At 43.2% G+C, this 17609-nt stretch overlaps 1 protein-coding gene across 3 annotated transcripts in view; it reads right to left on the bottom strand.

The window, feature by feature from the left end:
* The window catches only part of LOC147024930 (tyrosine-protein kinase receptor Tie-1-like), a 161641-nt gene that overhangs the window by 89507 nt on the left and 54525 nt on the right, over positions 1 to 17609 (bottom strand). For all 3 annotated transcript variants that reach the window (XM_085885348.1, XM_085885350.1, XM_085885349.1), the window contains exons 18-21: positions 16644 to 16854; positions 16277 to 16387; positions 13085 to 13275; positions 12575 to 12688 (exon numbers count right to left, since the gene is read on the bottom strand). In XM_085885348.1, the coding sequence (XP_085741474.1) occupies positions 12575 to 12688; positions 13085 to 13275; positions 16277 to 16387; positions 16644 to 16854 (627 nt within the window). The remainder of the gene's footprint in view (positions 1 to 12574; positions 12689 to 13084; positions 13276 to 16276; positions 16388 to 16643; positions 16855 to 17609) is intronic.

Raw genomic sequence — 17609 nt, 5'->3', positions numbered from 1 at the left:
GCAGCGGCCTTCTTCTGCGGGCTGTGTTTGCCTGCTGCCTTTGCCATGCCATGCCCACTGCCCACGTTCACCAGCCCCGTTCAATTTTTGCTCTGCCCCCCCCCCCTGTTCATTTCCATGTGCGCCAGGATCCGCAAGGCAACAGTTTGCAAGCTGCAAGAACTGCCCTGTTGGCAGCTACAACACGGGCCTGCGTGGCGGCCCGTGCACCGTGTTTGTGTTCATCCATCCATTCGTTGTGCTCATTGCGTGTGCCACTTGAGCTGGCACGGAGACTGCGTTTGTGCAGCCCATGCACCGTTGTGGTTCACTGCATTCAGTTCAAAAGGGAAGGCCTTGGACTGCGTGTGAGCAGCCAGCCACGTTCCCTGTCACCTGCATTGTTTTGAGCCAGAGACTGCATGCGAGCAGCCTGGCTCCCTGCTAACTGTTTTCTTTTGCAGAGTTCAATGATCCTGGGCCATGGTTTAGTGTAAAATTTGTAAGTTAAGGTTAAGATGTACTGTAAATATGAGTGCACCCCCGGCATGTCTGTCCTAGCGCCGGCAATTTTATTTAAGTCGTCCGTGTGAGTGAGTTTGTTTAGGTAGTTACGCAGCCCTCAGGTTATTTATTTTGGGGACACGAATACCATGAATGTCGCACTCAGGGATCCGTAGATAAAATGTACTAGGGGAAAACTACACACGATGGCACACGAAAATTTGACGACTCGGGACGAGTCTGTAAAAAGGGGAGGGGGTAGTGTTGTGGTTACCAAATTCGCAAACCACCATTCAGGTCCCTTAGGTGAGATATCTCGGGAAGTATATGTGTAGTTAGGCCCAAACCCGTTGTCTAGTGGGAATAAATGTTATTCATGCGTGCTGCGACTCTTCAGGATAGCCGTTTTTCTTTTACTATCTTTATTTTGGACCAACCGCCATTGTTACCACCACCAACCACAACATCAACCACCCACGGCGGCGCCGCTTCACGTCACACCTCGCAACCGTCGCATCGCCACCGTTCTTGCGCCGCCTGTGGGTACCGGTGTTGGACTCGTGCAGGGCGCACGCCGAACAGCGTGTACAAAACCACGGATTTTCCACTTCAAAAACGGATCAAAAACGACACACACCCACTTTTGTTCCATCCAATCGGTGAGCGAGGGGCGATTTGGCCCCGCCTCCAGGGCGTTGGAGGGCGATCGCTATATGCAAATTTATGGATCAAAATGCATTCACGCCCACTTTTTCTCGGGCCAATGGGGAGCGAGGTGAAAGGTCGAAGGCAGGGGGTCAAAGATGAGAGAGCGAAGCCACGGGGCTTATATAAGCGACCACGTTCGTCAGTCAAGTGAATAGAGAGTTAAGACTTCGCGGGCGGTGGAGTTGGGAAGAAGAAGCAAGAAGGAGTTGGTCGTCGTCGTGTGCGTTGGAGTCGGAGCGGAGGGGACGGAGCTGTGGAGAGGCGGCGAGGGCAGACGAGGGGGTGCTCGCGTCGTGCAGGGAGCTGCACACCAGGGAGGCCGACGGCGCGACCTGGCCGAGGTGGAGACGCTCGTCGCGGGACTCGAGGAAGAGTGGAAATCCTCTATACCCCGAGCATCAGCAATCCCCTCCTGTTTCCCCCCCGCGCTGAGATAGTGCGACCAAGGGGGCCCCTTTCCCACCCCCTACCAGACACTGCCCACGAGGCCCGCGGAGTTGAGGCACCATCGCCGCTCCGCGTCTCATCACCAGACGGGTAGGCCCGACCCGGTCTCGGCCTCAGGCCCGCCTCATCTTTGAGGGTGTTCTTTTTCTTGGTTTTGGGTATGTGTTGTCGGCGCCGTCTGTGAAGTAAAATTGTATAAGTGTTGCCGTGTGCTCGCGTAATCGGTATTAGATCTGCATTGTCGCATTTGCTTTTTGTGTAAAAATTGCATTGTGTTTCTTTTCTTTCTATGTGCTTTTGGTGGAATTGCATTGTGTTTCTCTCCTTTTCTATGTGCTTTTGGTGGAATTGAAAATGTGTGCTTTCCGTTCATCGCGAATAAATGTGCTTTTGTGTTGAACTGTTTCCCGCTTCGCTTCGTCATTTCCTTCATTGAATCCTCATCTTGCTTCACGTAAAGGGTTGGTAGTGGGCTGAATACGCCCGTTAATTAATCGAACCGTCGAGGTCGACGAATAACACCGCTCGGTTATCCCGATAGTACGGAACGGGTCGCTTAAGTGGCCCGTGTCCGAAGTCGACCTGCGGCGAGGTGCGATCGCCCGGTCTACCCTCCGTGTGGGTACTTAGGTAGGTCGAATTTGGCGAGCAACCCTATCCCACGCGGGGGCTGATTGGCTCGATCGCGGTGAGACCGAAAGGTCCACCCGTGACTGGTTCCCGGCGTTAGTCCGAGAGGGTCACGACTGGATTGTCCGTCCGGTGGGCGACGTGCCGCGATTCGAGTTACGTGGCCGTCAGCACGCCGGCGGGCGCGAAATCGTAACAAATATATATATATATATATATATATATATATATATATATATATATATATATATATATATATATATATATATATATATATATATATACACACACACACTGTATATCCTTCCTAACCACTGATTTGCTGAGATAAATGTTTAGTACTTTCTAGATGGGGTATAAAGCTGGAATTTCACAAGTTGATGCAACTCAAGGCCACGATTCCAGGAAAAGAAAATCACAAAACAGTCGCAAAATGTCCATGACCAAGAATACCCACGAATAAAGTCGGCCGACGCAGACTGTTCTGCTCACGGCTGGCGATTTGACCCAAGAAAGTGGAGTATACACTCAAACTGGTTGCCAAACAACACGAACACACACCTTCGCCGCTACTTATTTTATAACTTTTGCCGTTGCCAATTTACATTAAAAATTACTATGGCTGTCAATGTTTGAATTACGAGCTCATTCAAATCACGAATTTTTGATTTGTTTGAGTTATTTAGCTGCTTACAAAATGCAAGCATAATCTGCCACATCAAATACATAAAGCTTATCTTTATGTATGTATGTATGTATGTATGTAGGATGCACCTTAGTAGTTGATTGCAGTCTGCAAGCATGCCCCATGAGTATTTATGTGGATATACATACATATACATATATAAATATATATGTATTAGTAATATTGATACCATTGCCCACCTCCCCCCCCTGCCCCCACTCCCCACACCCTCCTACACTGTCCTTTGTTTACTCAACTTGCATCTCCACCCCCACTTCCTCACATTTTTTCAAAAAATACACCATGTAGATGACCCATTCTGATAAAAGTAAACTCATCGTTTTTGTTTAAACTTTAAACTGAACATTCTCTGGAAAACATGTTTCACTTAACCTGAAAGTGGTTCATTCAAATCAACTTGAAATGACTCATGGGTCAATGGCAGAATTATTCCATCATTCCATGTAAACTGTGAATAGTTTTTTTTTTTCTTCAGCTTGGAAATGGAAGCAGAATTCAACGAGAAGGGTACTCGTTGGAGCACATCCCTCCGCCACGCAATGCCTGACCCATGAGAACACATCGGGCCAAATACATTTTTCAAATATCATGCTATCCAATTACCGTATCGTTTTTGGCCCCGTCTCTCAATGGTGAACAATCGCTTTTAAACATTGAATAATTCTCGTACGCAGATCTGGAGTCGCATCTTCCCCCAAAATCGAATCAATTCGTCGGTGGACGGGTTGGGTGTGTGACCACAAGTTTCATCCGAATCCGTCCCAAACTTTTTGAGACGTCATGCTATATATCGTTTTTTGGCCCCGTCTCTCAATGGTGAAGAATCACTTAAAAAAAAAAATTCCAGTAGCCAGATCCGGATCCGGATCTTTACCAAAATCTAATCAGTTCGTCCTTGTCACACACCGAACCTGTCCACAACTTTTTGAGATATCTTGTACACAAACAGACAAACAAACAGACAGAAAGGGGGTGAAAACAGAACCTCCTTCACCTTCGGTGGTGGAGGTAATAAACAAAATGCTAAAATCATGCTCTTGTCATTTTATGGGGATTCACTCAGTTGAGGAAGGGTGAGAGGAGAAATCTCATTTGTATATAAATTCACACAATGAACAAAGCTAATTAAACACATCGATTCAAATGCTGAAATTCTGTGAAAGATATATTTCTTCAAGTACCATCCTCAAGGTTTATCAAATAGGGACTGGGGTGTGGATGAGAAGGAATGGGTTGGGAAAGGGAGGGGAGAAGGGATAATGAGTCCTCATCAATACTGTTTTTACCTCCACAACCAAAGGTCGATGGAGGTTTTGTTTTCACCCATATTTGTCTGTCTGTTTGTTACTTGGTGGAAAAAAAATTTCGCCAGGTATGTTCATCTGTTGGGTCGCCGAAATAGGTGACCCTTATTGTCAGTAATTCTGTCTGTTTGTTTGGATGTTTGTTCGTTTGTCATCAGCATAATTGGTAGTAAACGTGGGCGGATTTTGACCAAACTCGGGTGGTAGGTACATCTTATGACCTAGTGCTTTGGAAATCGTGATGGTTGCTAGGGACGCTTTGGTTCCCTAGCAACAACCGAAAAACCTTCAAAATCGGTACCGTTCACGCAAAATCAATTCCGAAAGCCATTTTCCCACGTAGGGTTATGAAATTTGGCACGAATGATCTACACGTGATGCTCTATAAAATATATTCCGGTTTTTGTGATATATGGAATACTTTACCTGCAGCGCCCCCTACAATTAGGGTATGCGCGAACATTGGCGAAAATTGAAGGTCCCCTAGCGACCAGGTGAATGCATCGATACGAATGAAACTTTGCAGGTTAATGGTACTCAATGAGTACTACAACTTTGCCTCAGGACATATTGACCGATTTTGCTTAGGTCAGGGGTCAAAGGTCAATTAGTGCAAAAATCGATTTTAAGTGAGAGCTGGAGGTGCCTTCGCGCCAAATACTACTCCTCCTAGGGTTATGGTCGGATGGTCATGAAAATTCACACTAATCGTCTGGAATACATTGTGCACAAACAATCGAGCCGGATTTTCGATTTAGATCTTTGTTCACCCACAGCACCCCCTCAAACTTTGGAGATTTCTGATTTCAAACCGCATTTTCGGTACTTTTCATTCAAATGGATACCGAGTAGTTGTCAGTAGATGGAACTCGATGAGATTTGATATGCATAATCTTAAGGTGATTCCCTATCCGCTATATGACATCCATTTTGCTCTATATCTTATAGTTTCCATGCTCGGCGACCCATCGCCACCTACCGCCTTGTAGCGTTTGTTTGTTTGTCTGTCACATGATTTTTTGGCCAGTTTTTATGCACTCGTTATGAAATTTTTGTGGATTCTTCACCATTGAGAGATCGGGCTCAAAAACGACATGTCACAGGATATCTGAAAAAGTTGTGGATGGATTCGGACGAAATTTGGTGGAGAGCTTGGGTATGTGACACGGACAAAATGATTAGATTATGGTGAAGATCCAAATCCGGATTTGGATTCGAGAAGTTTAAAACTGATTTTTCACCATTGAGCTCGAGATCAGGCCAAAAACGACATAGCAGGATATCTGAAAAAGTTGTGGACGGATTCGGACGAAACTTGGTGGATGAATTGGTTAGATGACAAGAACACACTGATTAAATTTTGGTTTAGGTCTGAATCCAGATCCAGCCTATCAGTGGGATACAAAACGTAAACTAATCAGCCTGGCGGAGGTAAGCACTCTACCGAATGGCCAATTGTGAAATTGTGTTCTCGTTCAATCGAGAAATACCTTTGCATTTCAAAATTCAAGGCAAAATAATTGTTAGAAAGCTGACCGCATGCACTTTAACCTGAAGAACAAAGTGCTTGTTTATCTAAATCCATGAGAAGCCTGTCAAAGCAATTGACCCGTACCTTGTTCCTCAGGCTAAAATGCATCGCCGAACAGTGATGGATAATTCCTGTGATGGATAAATGTGGTGGGATGACTTTTGTTCAGGGTGCCGATGATCTTATCATGGGATCATCAAATGCCCACTAACTAATGTTAGCAGATTGCACATTCAGCTTCATGCACACCCGGTGGACGGTGCACTTTACGATGCAACACTATGCCTCTGAAGCACGAATCAGACGCTTTATAGTCAGTTCGGGAATCAAACCCAGAGGAGATGGCTCAAAGGGAAGTGTGCTGCATCTGTACCATACTGTCAGACTTGGAAACACCTGTTTATTTCAAAAAAAGAAAAAGGAAAGAACCAGTTGGACAAAACTTAACACATGCATTTTAGGTGCCAGACCAAAGCGCACGGGTTGTGCAAAGCCATCAAAAGCTTATCATTCGAATACACATACACCTTGTCCCAAACGCCGAAATGCATAGTCGTATGAAAAGTCACTATTTCTACTTTACTGGCATCATCAACAATGAAACTTGTGGTGGAAAAACAAAACCTTAAAGCCCTGACTTAAAGTTAAAGGACACCATGAGTGCAAGAGTGCTGCAAAAGAAACAAAGAAAGGAAGAAATGCCAGCAAGGATAAATGTGCATGAAAGGCAATGTATATCATGTACATAATGAGTGGATTAATCACTCCGAAGGAAAGGTTAATTCAAACGAGAGACAAAAAAACCCTTATGTGAACAAATGTTCAAGTAGCTCATTTGGTCAACGTCAGAGGTCACTGCTTGGACATCAGGAATGATTCGCTCTCCGACAGGCTCAGCAATTTCAGGATGCACTTGCACTCCATAATCTACAACACTGTATATCACTACAAATCCGAATACTCCAATTATTCCCACCTTCTTCAGGGGTCGAGAGGAGGAACATTTTTGGCCGAAGTCTTTCACAAACTGGCTGGATAGGCCTGACGATTGACTGAAGGCGGAAAAATTTGTATATTGGTCAGGATGCCGGCAATAGCTTGCCTATTCCCAAGCAAAAGACTTCGTGGTGACTTCAACGGCCACCAGCTAATGCTTGCAGACGGGGCAGCTGGATTAATGGGCATCTGATGGGGTGGAGCAGTTCGCGATGCAACACCCTGCCTGCGAAGCACCAATCTGACAGTCTATAGTCCGGTAAAATCAAAACAAGTTGGACAGCTCAATGGTAAGTGTACTACCTCTACACCGTCCAGTTGGACTAATGAACAGCAGTGTACCCATCATGAAAAACAACGTTATCACAATTGTAACAAAACATTGAGGGAGCCAGAATCATCCTTTATTTTAAGTAATCATTTAGCAATTCAAAGAATCACTTTCTGACGGAGTGTGTCACCTGCCTCAAATATCCTTCATCCTCTTGACTCCTGCAGCAGTAAGCCAGGAAGATGCCCTTCGTAAGATTGCTAATAAATAATGAGAATGTGTGCTCTACGAGTGCCAGTCTCACCTCGCATGCTCATTGTGAACAAATATACCATCGTTAACCGAACACCCTCCTATTACGACCCATTTCTATGACCCATTTCTATTATTGCTCGTATACACCATCATCAATGCACCCAATTAAGTCACATACATTGCCATTATCCAAAGCCTTATTGATCATCGATTAATTATTAGAGTAGTTTCCAAACACTTTTGTGCCATCAAGGCTAATTTGCATCAATAAAGGTGACCATGAAAAAAAAATTCAAACTACATTCCCCGTAGCTGGGCGCTCATACATATGAAGTTTCGCATCAATCTGTTAAGTGGTTCTAGAGAAGAAGATGTTTAACCTCCGCCATCGAAGATCAGAGGTTACTGTTTTCACCCCTTTCTGTTTGTTTGTTTGTTTGTGAACAGTATTACGGAGAAACTCCTCCACGGATTTCGACGAAACTTGGTGGGGGGGGGGTTAGGACTGGTCCAAGGATCATGCCATTATATTTTTGACTTTGTCCCGCCCCCCCCCCCAAAAAAATTGTTAGAGAAATTTTTTTTTTTTGCATTTCTACGTTTTAAGTGATTTCCACCCCCCCCCCCAAAAAAAATGTAAAGAAAATTTTTTTTTTCATTTCTACATGTTTTAAGTGATTTCCAACCCCCTCCCCCAAGATTGTTACCCCCCCCTCCAAAAAAAAATTGTTAGAGAATTTTTTTTTTGTATTTCCACATGTTTTAAGTGATTTCCAACCCCCCTCCCAAAAAAAAATGTTAGAGAAAAAATGTTTTTTTTGCATTTCTACATATTTTAAGGGATTTCCAACCCCACCCCCAAGAAAAAATTGTGAGAAAAAAATTTTTTGTAAGTTTTTTTTTTCAACAAAATTTCGATTTCTTTTTTTTGCATTTCTACATGTTTTCAGTGATTTCCAACCCCCCCCCCCCCGCAAAAATGTTGGAGAAAAGAACTATAACTCTGTCAGCACTGTTGACATCATATTTAATGAATAAGATATAAGGTTCACTTGAGTGACCCAGCAGTATTGGCGGCGGAGGTTTTGCACTCTCCCGAGTGCTCCCCCTCTAGTTTTTTTTAATGTTATTTTCAATTCAATATGGCTGCCAGATGACATGACCGATGACATCATAAATTTAATTCTTCACTTACATTGGGTCATAGATCGGATGTACGAAGTTTCAGATTTTTCAGATAAGGATTTTGATTCAAGCAATTATGGACTTCACCGATGACACCATCGTCATCACCCTCTGCACCTCATGGGGAGTTTATGACATATGCCAACCTTCGTTTTACTTTTTTAAGCAGTTCGGAGAAAAAGATGCCCAAATTTTTTCCTTTAATCCAATATGGGTGCCATACCATGTAACCTATGATGTCAGAGTTATCATTGAAATATTCTCTTTGAGGATTCCCTCCGATATTTAAAGTTTTGCATCGATCTGACAAGTGGTTTCAGAGAAAAACATTTTAAAGCGAAAATATATCGACGCAGAACGCAGGACGCACACGCGTGTTGCAATAGTCTCGTATCCTCTTCAAGGAGAGACGAATAAAGAAGACCAGAAGTTATGCAAAACGAAAGGCAAAGCAGGACACAGTGGTGAGAAAAGTTTGTGAACCCTTTCAAATTTTTTGTATTCCAACGTAAATTTGACCTAAAATGTGATCAGATCTTCATCTAAGTCATAATAATAGATAAAGAGAACCTGATTAAACAAATATCACACAAATGATCCACTTTCATTTACTTATTGATCAAAATGATCCAACATTCAATTTCTTTGTCGGAAAAAGTATGTGAACCTTCACATTCAGTAACTGGTAGCTCCGCTTGAGCAACAATAACTTTAACCAAACATTTCCTGTAAATCCTGATCAGTCGTTCACATCGGCTCAGAGGAGTTTTTGTCCATTCCTCCTTACAGAACTGCTTCAACTCAGAGATGTTTTTGTGCTTTCTTTCATGAACTGCTCGCTTCAGGTTCTGCCAATTTCAATTGGGTTAAGGTCTGCACTTTGACTTGGCCATTCCAAAATGCAAAAATATTTTCTGGTTCAGCCATTCTGTTGTAGATTTACTTGTGTGTTTAAGATCGTTGTCTTGCTGCATGACCCACTTTCTGTTACACTTCAGCTCATGGATAGATGACCTGACATTCTCTTGTAGAATTTGATGGTACAATTCAGAATTAATGCTTCCGTCAATGATGGTAAGCCATCCGGGTCGTGAGGCAGCAAAGCAGCCCCAAACCATGATACTCCCACCACCATGCTTCACAGTTGGGATGAGGTTCTGATGTTGGAATGTAGTGTTTGATTTTTGCCAAACATAACATTTCTCATTTATGCCAAAAAGTCCCACTTTTGACTTATCTGTCCACAGAACATTCTTCCAAAAGCCTTCTGGATCATTCGGGTGGTCTTTGGCAAAGTTGAGATGGGCGGCAATGTTCTTCTTGGAGAGCTGTGGTTTCCTGCTTGCTGTACTCCCATGCACATCATTCTTGTTCAGTGTTTTCCTGATGGTGGACTCATGAAAACTGACATTAGCCAATGCAGGGAGAGGCCTGCAGATCCTTAGACATTATCCGAGGGATCTTTGTGACATCCTGGATTATAGTACATGTGCCTGGTGTTGGCTTAATGGTTAGGGTGGTGGGCTTGGGATCCTAGGGTCCTGAGTTCAAATCCCACTTGACTGTTGAATTAACAGGTGGAGATGACTCAACCTGAGGTTGGCAAAATGAGTACCAGCTTGCTAGGATGATTGAGCCATTTGAGTGTCCTGTGTTGAAGTGGTGACCTGTCCAGGATTGTGCCCAATAGCCCAGGAGACTGCTTTGGTAGCACTGATTCTCTGTACAGAGTATGGTCCTGATGGATGGATGGATGGATGGATGGATTTTTGTATGCCTTGATCTTGGAGTGATTGGCATTGGACAATCGCTCCTGGAAAGAGTAACAATGGTGTTGAATTTTCTCCATTTGTACACTGTCTGCCTGACAGTGGATTGGTGGAGCCCAACATCTTTAGAAATGGTTTTGTAACCCTTTCCAGACCAATGAGCATCAATTACTCTTTCTGACGTCCTCAGAAATCTCTTTTGATTAGGGCATGACACTTCCACAAACCTGTGTGGTGAAGACCAGACTCTGATGGTGATAAAAAAAAAGTTTATGTTTTTCATGTAGGACAGGACCACCCAAACTCACTGATGATTATCATCCCATTGATTGAAACACCTAACTGTAATTACCCCCTTAATTGAGCTGATTAACCTTGAAGTTCACATACTTTTTCTGACAGAAATTGAATGTTGGATTATTTTGCTCAATAAATAAGAAAAAGAGCAATCAGAGATTGAAGATCCTCACCAGGACTTGTTTTGTGCGGTGTTTGTGTCGTGTGTTTTGTGCAGAACTTGTGTACTGGTGTGTTACGTAATTAATTAGAGACATAACTCGAACTGCCACTTTATCACTGCTGGTAGTGATGACCGGGTACCAAGACGTCCCGATTTGATGCCTCCCCGCTTTGTTCGAACACCTGACCCTGACCCATGACGTTTATTGTTATCGAGTTGAATTTCGAATGGGATTAAAATAAATTCAAATCAAATCAAATGGAAGACTAAATTGGTACAGTCCTGCATCGGAGTCATCAGAAGGAACCCGAACAAGCAAAAAGCAAAGATGAAGTCATCAGGAGGAACCTGTATAGGATTTGGGATTCAGATCCTACTCCTCCACCCTCAAAGCCATCCAGGTGCAGCAAAGTGAGCCTTATTAAAAATAATAATAAGAATAAGAAATTTTTAAAAATCAAAAACAACCCGTATAAAAAAATAAAAAACATTCTGGCTGCCAGACCATGTGACCTATAAATTATTTGTGAACACTGGTATCCCCAAGACCCCAAGGCTTGGGGAACATGTGTGTGAAGTTTCCCCTCGATCTGTCCAGGAGTTCTGGAGAAGAACATTGTTGCAGGTTTTAGGGTAAATCCAATATGGCTGCCAAACCATGTGACCTATGACATCATAATTATCATGAAAATATTGTGCACGAGTCGTCGCTCCTATGGTGAAAATCGTGTCAATCTGACAAGTGGTTGCAGAGAAAACAAACAAACGGACCCAAATGCAATGCCTTCTCCTCTGGTGAGGGTAATAAATGAAAAAGTAGATAATTTGTGTGCTATTTGTTTAATCAGGTTCTCTTTATCTATTATTAGGACTTAGATAATGATCTGATCACAATTCAGGTCAAATTTATGCAGAAATACAGAAAATTCTAAAGGCTTCACAAACTTTTTCTCACCACTGCAAATGTAAAAGCGGCCAAAAATTATGGAAGGCTTTGGTTCAACTGATCATAGCAGTGTTAGTCAAGATCATAATTCAACATCGCAGTCCACCAGAGCATGACCCGCGAGAGTGCAACCAATCACAGCAGTCGAACACAGTGTGACCCCACAAGAGTCCAACCAATCACAGCAGTATTCCAGAGCATAATCCATCCAACACAGCAGTCTACCAGAGTGTGACCTGCTTGAGGTCCAACCAACCACTACAGTCTACCAGGGCATGAACCGCAGGAGATCCGAGCAATCACATCAGTATTCCAGAATATGATCCATCCAACACAGCAGTCGACATCTATCATAGCATCACCAACATGAGGTCCAAGCAAATTAATCATCGCAGTCTACCAGAGCATGATGTGACATGAGATAGAACAACCACAACACTCCACCAGAGCATGTCCCATTTGAGATCCATTGTCATAATAAACCTACTAGATTGTAGATAAAGGTAAAAACTTTGAACTCTCTGGGGTATAACATTGTGAAACTTATGAAAACCGTGTTCCCGTGCAGTTCCATGATGCAGCTCCTTGTGCTGAGAAACACAATGGCTCTCAGTGAAATTTGTCAAACTCATATTTAGTAAGGTAGCTCAGAAGTTATAACACTACCAGTGAGGTATCTCAGTCCACATTTACTTCAAAACATTTAAATCAGGAAGGATAACGTCATCACTTTAGAAAGATTGCACCAACTGTCATTTGAGAACAGCAATAACAGTCAGACACTACAATTTATACATACACTACGAAAAAGGATACGATAAATGAAGGAGTCTGCAAAATAGCAGGATATACAATTACTAATGAGCCCACATTAATCACCTACCATGGTTTTCTTCACGTAGACTTCTTCTCCACGCGAAAGGCCAAAGTCGGCGATTTTAGCTGCATAGTTCTCGCCAACCAAGATGTTCCTGGCAGCCATATCTCGGTGGATAAACTGCAGATATAGAGGACAGGCATGCAGTGAGATCTGCAGTGGTTTCTTGCAAATATCTACTCTCTCTCTCCCTCACTCATTCTCTCAAGACAAGAAGAGCAAACATTGTTCGCATGCTTTGTCATTTAGCAACCGAGCTTGAGAACAGGCAAGCCAAATGCAAGCAAGTTTGTAAACTTTTTAACTGCATCATTCTGCGGTAATTGGCACATGTACTGAAAGAGCCACAGATAATAATGGTGCAAGGACCCAATACCAATGGGGAATTGGTACACTGACCCCCAAACCATTAAGAATCGATTCACAGACCCCTATAGTCATGAGTAATTGGTGCACTGACCCCCGTATCTCTAAAGGAATGGGATCACGAACATGGGATGTGTGTTGTTGACTTACCTGCTTCTCACTTAGGTACTGCATGCCTTTGGCCACATCCATCGCAAACTGCAGCAGTTGCTGTGACGAGAGTGTTGAAGCTGTGCCATGCTCCTTGGCGAATGCTGGATCAGTCTCTAGTACTCGGCTCTTGCGGAGAAAGTCGAGCAAGTTGCCATAGGCTGCATACTCAATGGCAATGTACAAGTAGCCTGGGAAGAGGGTGCAAGCAAAATTACATCCTCACTGATAAGTGCGATGTACACATGACAAAGCTAATGTACAGAGCTACAGAGCTGTGCTCAGAAGTATATACACACATATATATATATATATATATATATATATATATATATATATATATATATATATATACATACATACATACACACACGTATACACTGTCAGACCCTGCTATTAATGGGGGAAATGTTCCTGGAAAATTCTGCAAATGTCGAATCCGCGAATGGCGGGGCATTGTTTCAATGGGAAAAAGGTGGATAGGATCCCAGCGGTTTGTAATTCATAAGGAGAAATCAAAAATCCCATGAAAAATCACAAATACCCCCGCAAAAGCACAAAAAAAGTGACTACGCTCGTGAAAAACCACAAAAAAAAACAAAACACACGAACACGCAAAGCACAGGGTCGCAAATGTAGGAGGAGGTCACATTTTATCAACAGCGAATACACAGGATCTGTGAATTGTGAACAGCGTGTTCTGACAGTATGTGTATGAATATACAGTACATATATAATATACACACACACATATATATATATATATATATATATATATATATATATATATATATATATATATATATATATATATATATATATATATATATATCACAAAGACACACACACACACAATGTCTCTCTGTCCCGGCACGTGTATTATTACACACGATTAAGTTAATTACATTATTATTACACAAGTTGTGTCCTTCCCAAAGAGTAGGTGAGCTATCGTCGGTACCAAGGACAATTTCCAAATTTTTGTCCTAACAATTAGTCAAACGTTAGGCCTGGCTAGTCTGTTTGTGAACGACAGGCCACAACCTTCCCCCAGCCAACCCCACAATAATGTGGGAATAATTGTGGCCATTAAAGAAAGGAGAAGAAGAAGAACTTTATCAATTAAGTTGCCTTTTATGTACCAACCAAATTCTTACCATATACTTCATCTTAACATCCACAATTCGTTGACCATGTACAGAGGTTTTAAGCAGAGTATCTACTATTCTGGAGAGACACAGAGGTAGTTTTAACCTGCACAACCTAAAAGCAAACTGTGCAATTACCCCATTACCCAAGAGGAATTGGTGCACAAACCCCAGAGCCTGTGAGAAGCCTTCTTTTGGTCCCCACCCAAAGCAAAGCATGCTCCTAGACACACCACCCCCTGCTGGAACTGCATCAGAACAGCAGCATTGTATTCATTTTCATTCGTTCACGGATCAAATGCAGATTAAATAGCTCAACAGCAAGCATGCCAAGCTATCACTGCGACTCCTAATCACACATCCTCATATTTCTATAATCTTCATAAGATGATTTGTTTTGGTTCAACAAGTGCAATCATGCTTACAATTGGTCTTCAGTTTTTGGGTTATGTTCTGAACATTATGTAATGCATTATTCCCCTCCTCACTGACCCCCCCCCCCCCAACATTTTCATCCATTCACCACAGGCGAAATGTCTTCCTTTCGGTAGACGTAAGAGCCTGGTGAACAATCCAGTGGCCAGGGGTGTAATTTTTCCAGCAATTTGGAAACATTTCTGTCTGACAAATGGAGAAAAATGGTGCAAGGAACCCATTACCACAGATGAGATCTCTGCCAAACGAAGGAGTGAAGCTCTCCCGTACCCTCCGCTGGGACCGATAACATCAAGGATCCACAGCTGGGCGAAAAAGCGAAATTAAACAGGGTGTTGCGCCCGCAACCACTCGCCCGCCTGCGATACACATGGGATTCTGACCAGAGACAAACAATTTCCAGCTATTTGCACATTTTGCCAATGATTTAAAGCTCGTGTTAATGCAACACAAGCTTGACGGACCAAATGACCCGTTCCTGTATTTGACTTTCTTTTCGACATTGCCTCATAAAATAAAGTTATATTTATTTAAATGTGCAAGAGCTAATTTGAATTTGGCCTGAGGACCACAAAATGAGGTCTACCTTCGAAGGGACGCTGAGAAAACTAACCTCACTGAAACAACATTTACTGTCCAAGGTATAACGAACCTGTTCACTAAATGTATTGCCAGTTTGAATTAGAATGCCTGAAACAATGGGACGGGGAAGAAGAATGGCATGATCTCTTAACAACGAACTAGATCTTCTGCTCTACCCTCCCATACATCTTTACTACCATTTGGCCTATACTTCCTTTCATCCAGTTTTGCGCTTCAGTGGTGAGACTCCTCCAAAAGGAAGACACACTATGTTGCCAAGTTGAGTCTGTTCGTTTGTCTGATACGTCTGTCCGCATCATAACTCAAAAACACTGACTCATATCCACACCACTTCAGTGCGAGTCAAGGAAAAGGCGATTATATTTTGATGCACTTCCGCAATTGTAGGCCGAAAGTCTCAGGTTGAAGTGCGAAATTGTCCAAAAGCTCAAGAAACGGGAAGAAGGATGATGAAATCTTGCAAACTGCTTCAGTGGAACCTGTGACAAAGCCTATGAAGTCTTGGTGCAATTTTGCAGCGACACGATGAAGTTCCCAGGTTCGAGTGCATTGGTGACTTGTCACGATGATCATATGTGCAATGCTCCTCCCATACCTGGTGTTATAATATAATATAATATAATATAACATAATATAAGTTCCAAACAAGGAACTTCAACACAGGAGGCCATTTAGCACATCAAAGCCTGGGTTATGGTTGCCAACATGTGGTTATTTCTCTGCATTCATCCTTTTTCAATGCCGTGTATCAAAGGAAGGAAGCAGAACGTACCATTTTAAGCCTTTGATAAGACTCAGCCAGGGTCAGGTTTGAACCACCAATTTCCAGAACCTAGAGCAAATGCTCGAACTATTACACCACCGAGTCTGGCAAATTAATTGTGCAGCCATGCTTTACCTCTGTCATTAAGTAAGTCATTCCACTTACACGAAATATGGTTGATGGTTAAGCACCCTATGTGTTGCACCATATTATTTGATCTCTTTGCCATATATAGAGTCATACCTCTGTGCTCACAGGCACCGATTAGATTGATAATGTTGGGATGGTGTCCAAGCTTGCACAACACCTCAAGCTCACCGGCGAAATCTCTGTGGTCATCCTCAGAAGCGAATTCTAAAAATACAGACAAAACCGAGAAGCAAATAACGACAAAGTCAATATCCCATTCCTTCTCAACGTATGTTGCCAAGTACATGCATAAAGTTGTGTCTGACTGCTGCGCACAGCAAAATAATTAAATTCTCAGCAGCCGGTTTGGTTTATGAGGAAATTTCCACATTGTTTGTCATATGGGTTACTACTGGACCACCATCTTTTAAGGTTGGCTGATCACGCTGAAAATAAATAAATCATTGACTGCCTGCTGCACCTTTGAGCATTTTGATGGCTACGTTGATCTTCGTGCCATCCTTCTTGACCAGAGCTTTCATCACCTGTCCAAAGTTACCCTCTCCAATCATGTCCTCAAACTTTATATCCTGCCAGTCGAGCAGAGGATAAGTGATTGGCTCGGATGGTGGTTTAGGCCGACGGCTCAGCGTGAGAGTGCCAGGAGAAAACTGGATGACGGGATCTTCTCGCTGTGGAAATAAGATCTTTTAAAAATGTAATCAGAGCTCATTAAGTGCAAGACAGAATCAGTTGGACCGAAGCAATTGTTTTATCAACAAAATTAAATTTAGTGGTTTAACAGGTTTACAGTAAAGAAAAAAGGTTTGCAAGTCACTCCAGTTCAGTAAGGCAAACAGGCAAATTAATAAGACTGTTATTTAAATTTTGCTGTTTATTTGTTACAGTAGTGGGACGCAAAGCTTGAAGAAGCATGTTACTTACGATGATTAACTTGTTTGTTCTTAGTCACATATTGTGTGAATGTTCTTTGACAATTATTCTCTTTCGTAAAATAATTATTCAATCAAAATACTTTGAATCTTGTTTTACGATGTTGAAAATGTAAGGGAATATGGCATCTGGCAGGGGTGCGCACGAGCGTCTGGCAGGGGTGCGCAATAGTGTCTTGCGAGGGTGTGCAATAGTGTCTTGCGAGGGTGCGCATGAGCGTCTGGCGGGGGTGCGCACCAGCGTCTGGCGGGGGTGCGCACCAGCGTCTGGCGGGGGTGCGCACCAGCGTCTGGCGGGGGTGCGCACCAGCGTCTGGCGGGGGTGCGCACCAGCGTCTGGCGGGGGTGCGCACCAGCGTCTGGCGGGGGTGCGCACCAGCGTCTGGCGGGGGTGCGCACCAGCGTCTGGCGGGGGTGCGCACCAGCGTCTGGCGGGGGTGCGCACCAGCGTCTGGCGGGGGTGCGCACCAGCGTCTGGCGGGGGTGCGCACCAG

This window comes from Eptatretus burgeri, chromosome 6 (genome assembly GCF_056783735.1).
Source record: "Eptatretus burgeri isolate ZD-2024b chromosome 6, Ebu_testis_v1, whole genome shotgun sequence".
NCBI classification, from domain to species: domain Eukaryota; kingdom Metazoa; phylum Chordata; class Myxini; order Myxiniformes; family Myxinidae; genus Eptatretus; species Eptatretus burgeri.
The sequence above is the reverse complement of the archived record's forward strand: the minus strand, read 5'-3'. Positions and strand labels throughout refer to the sequence as shown.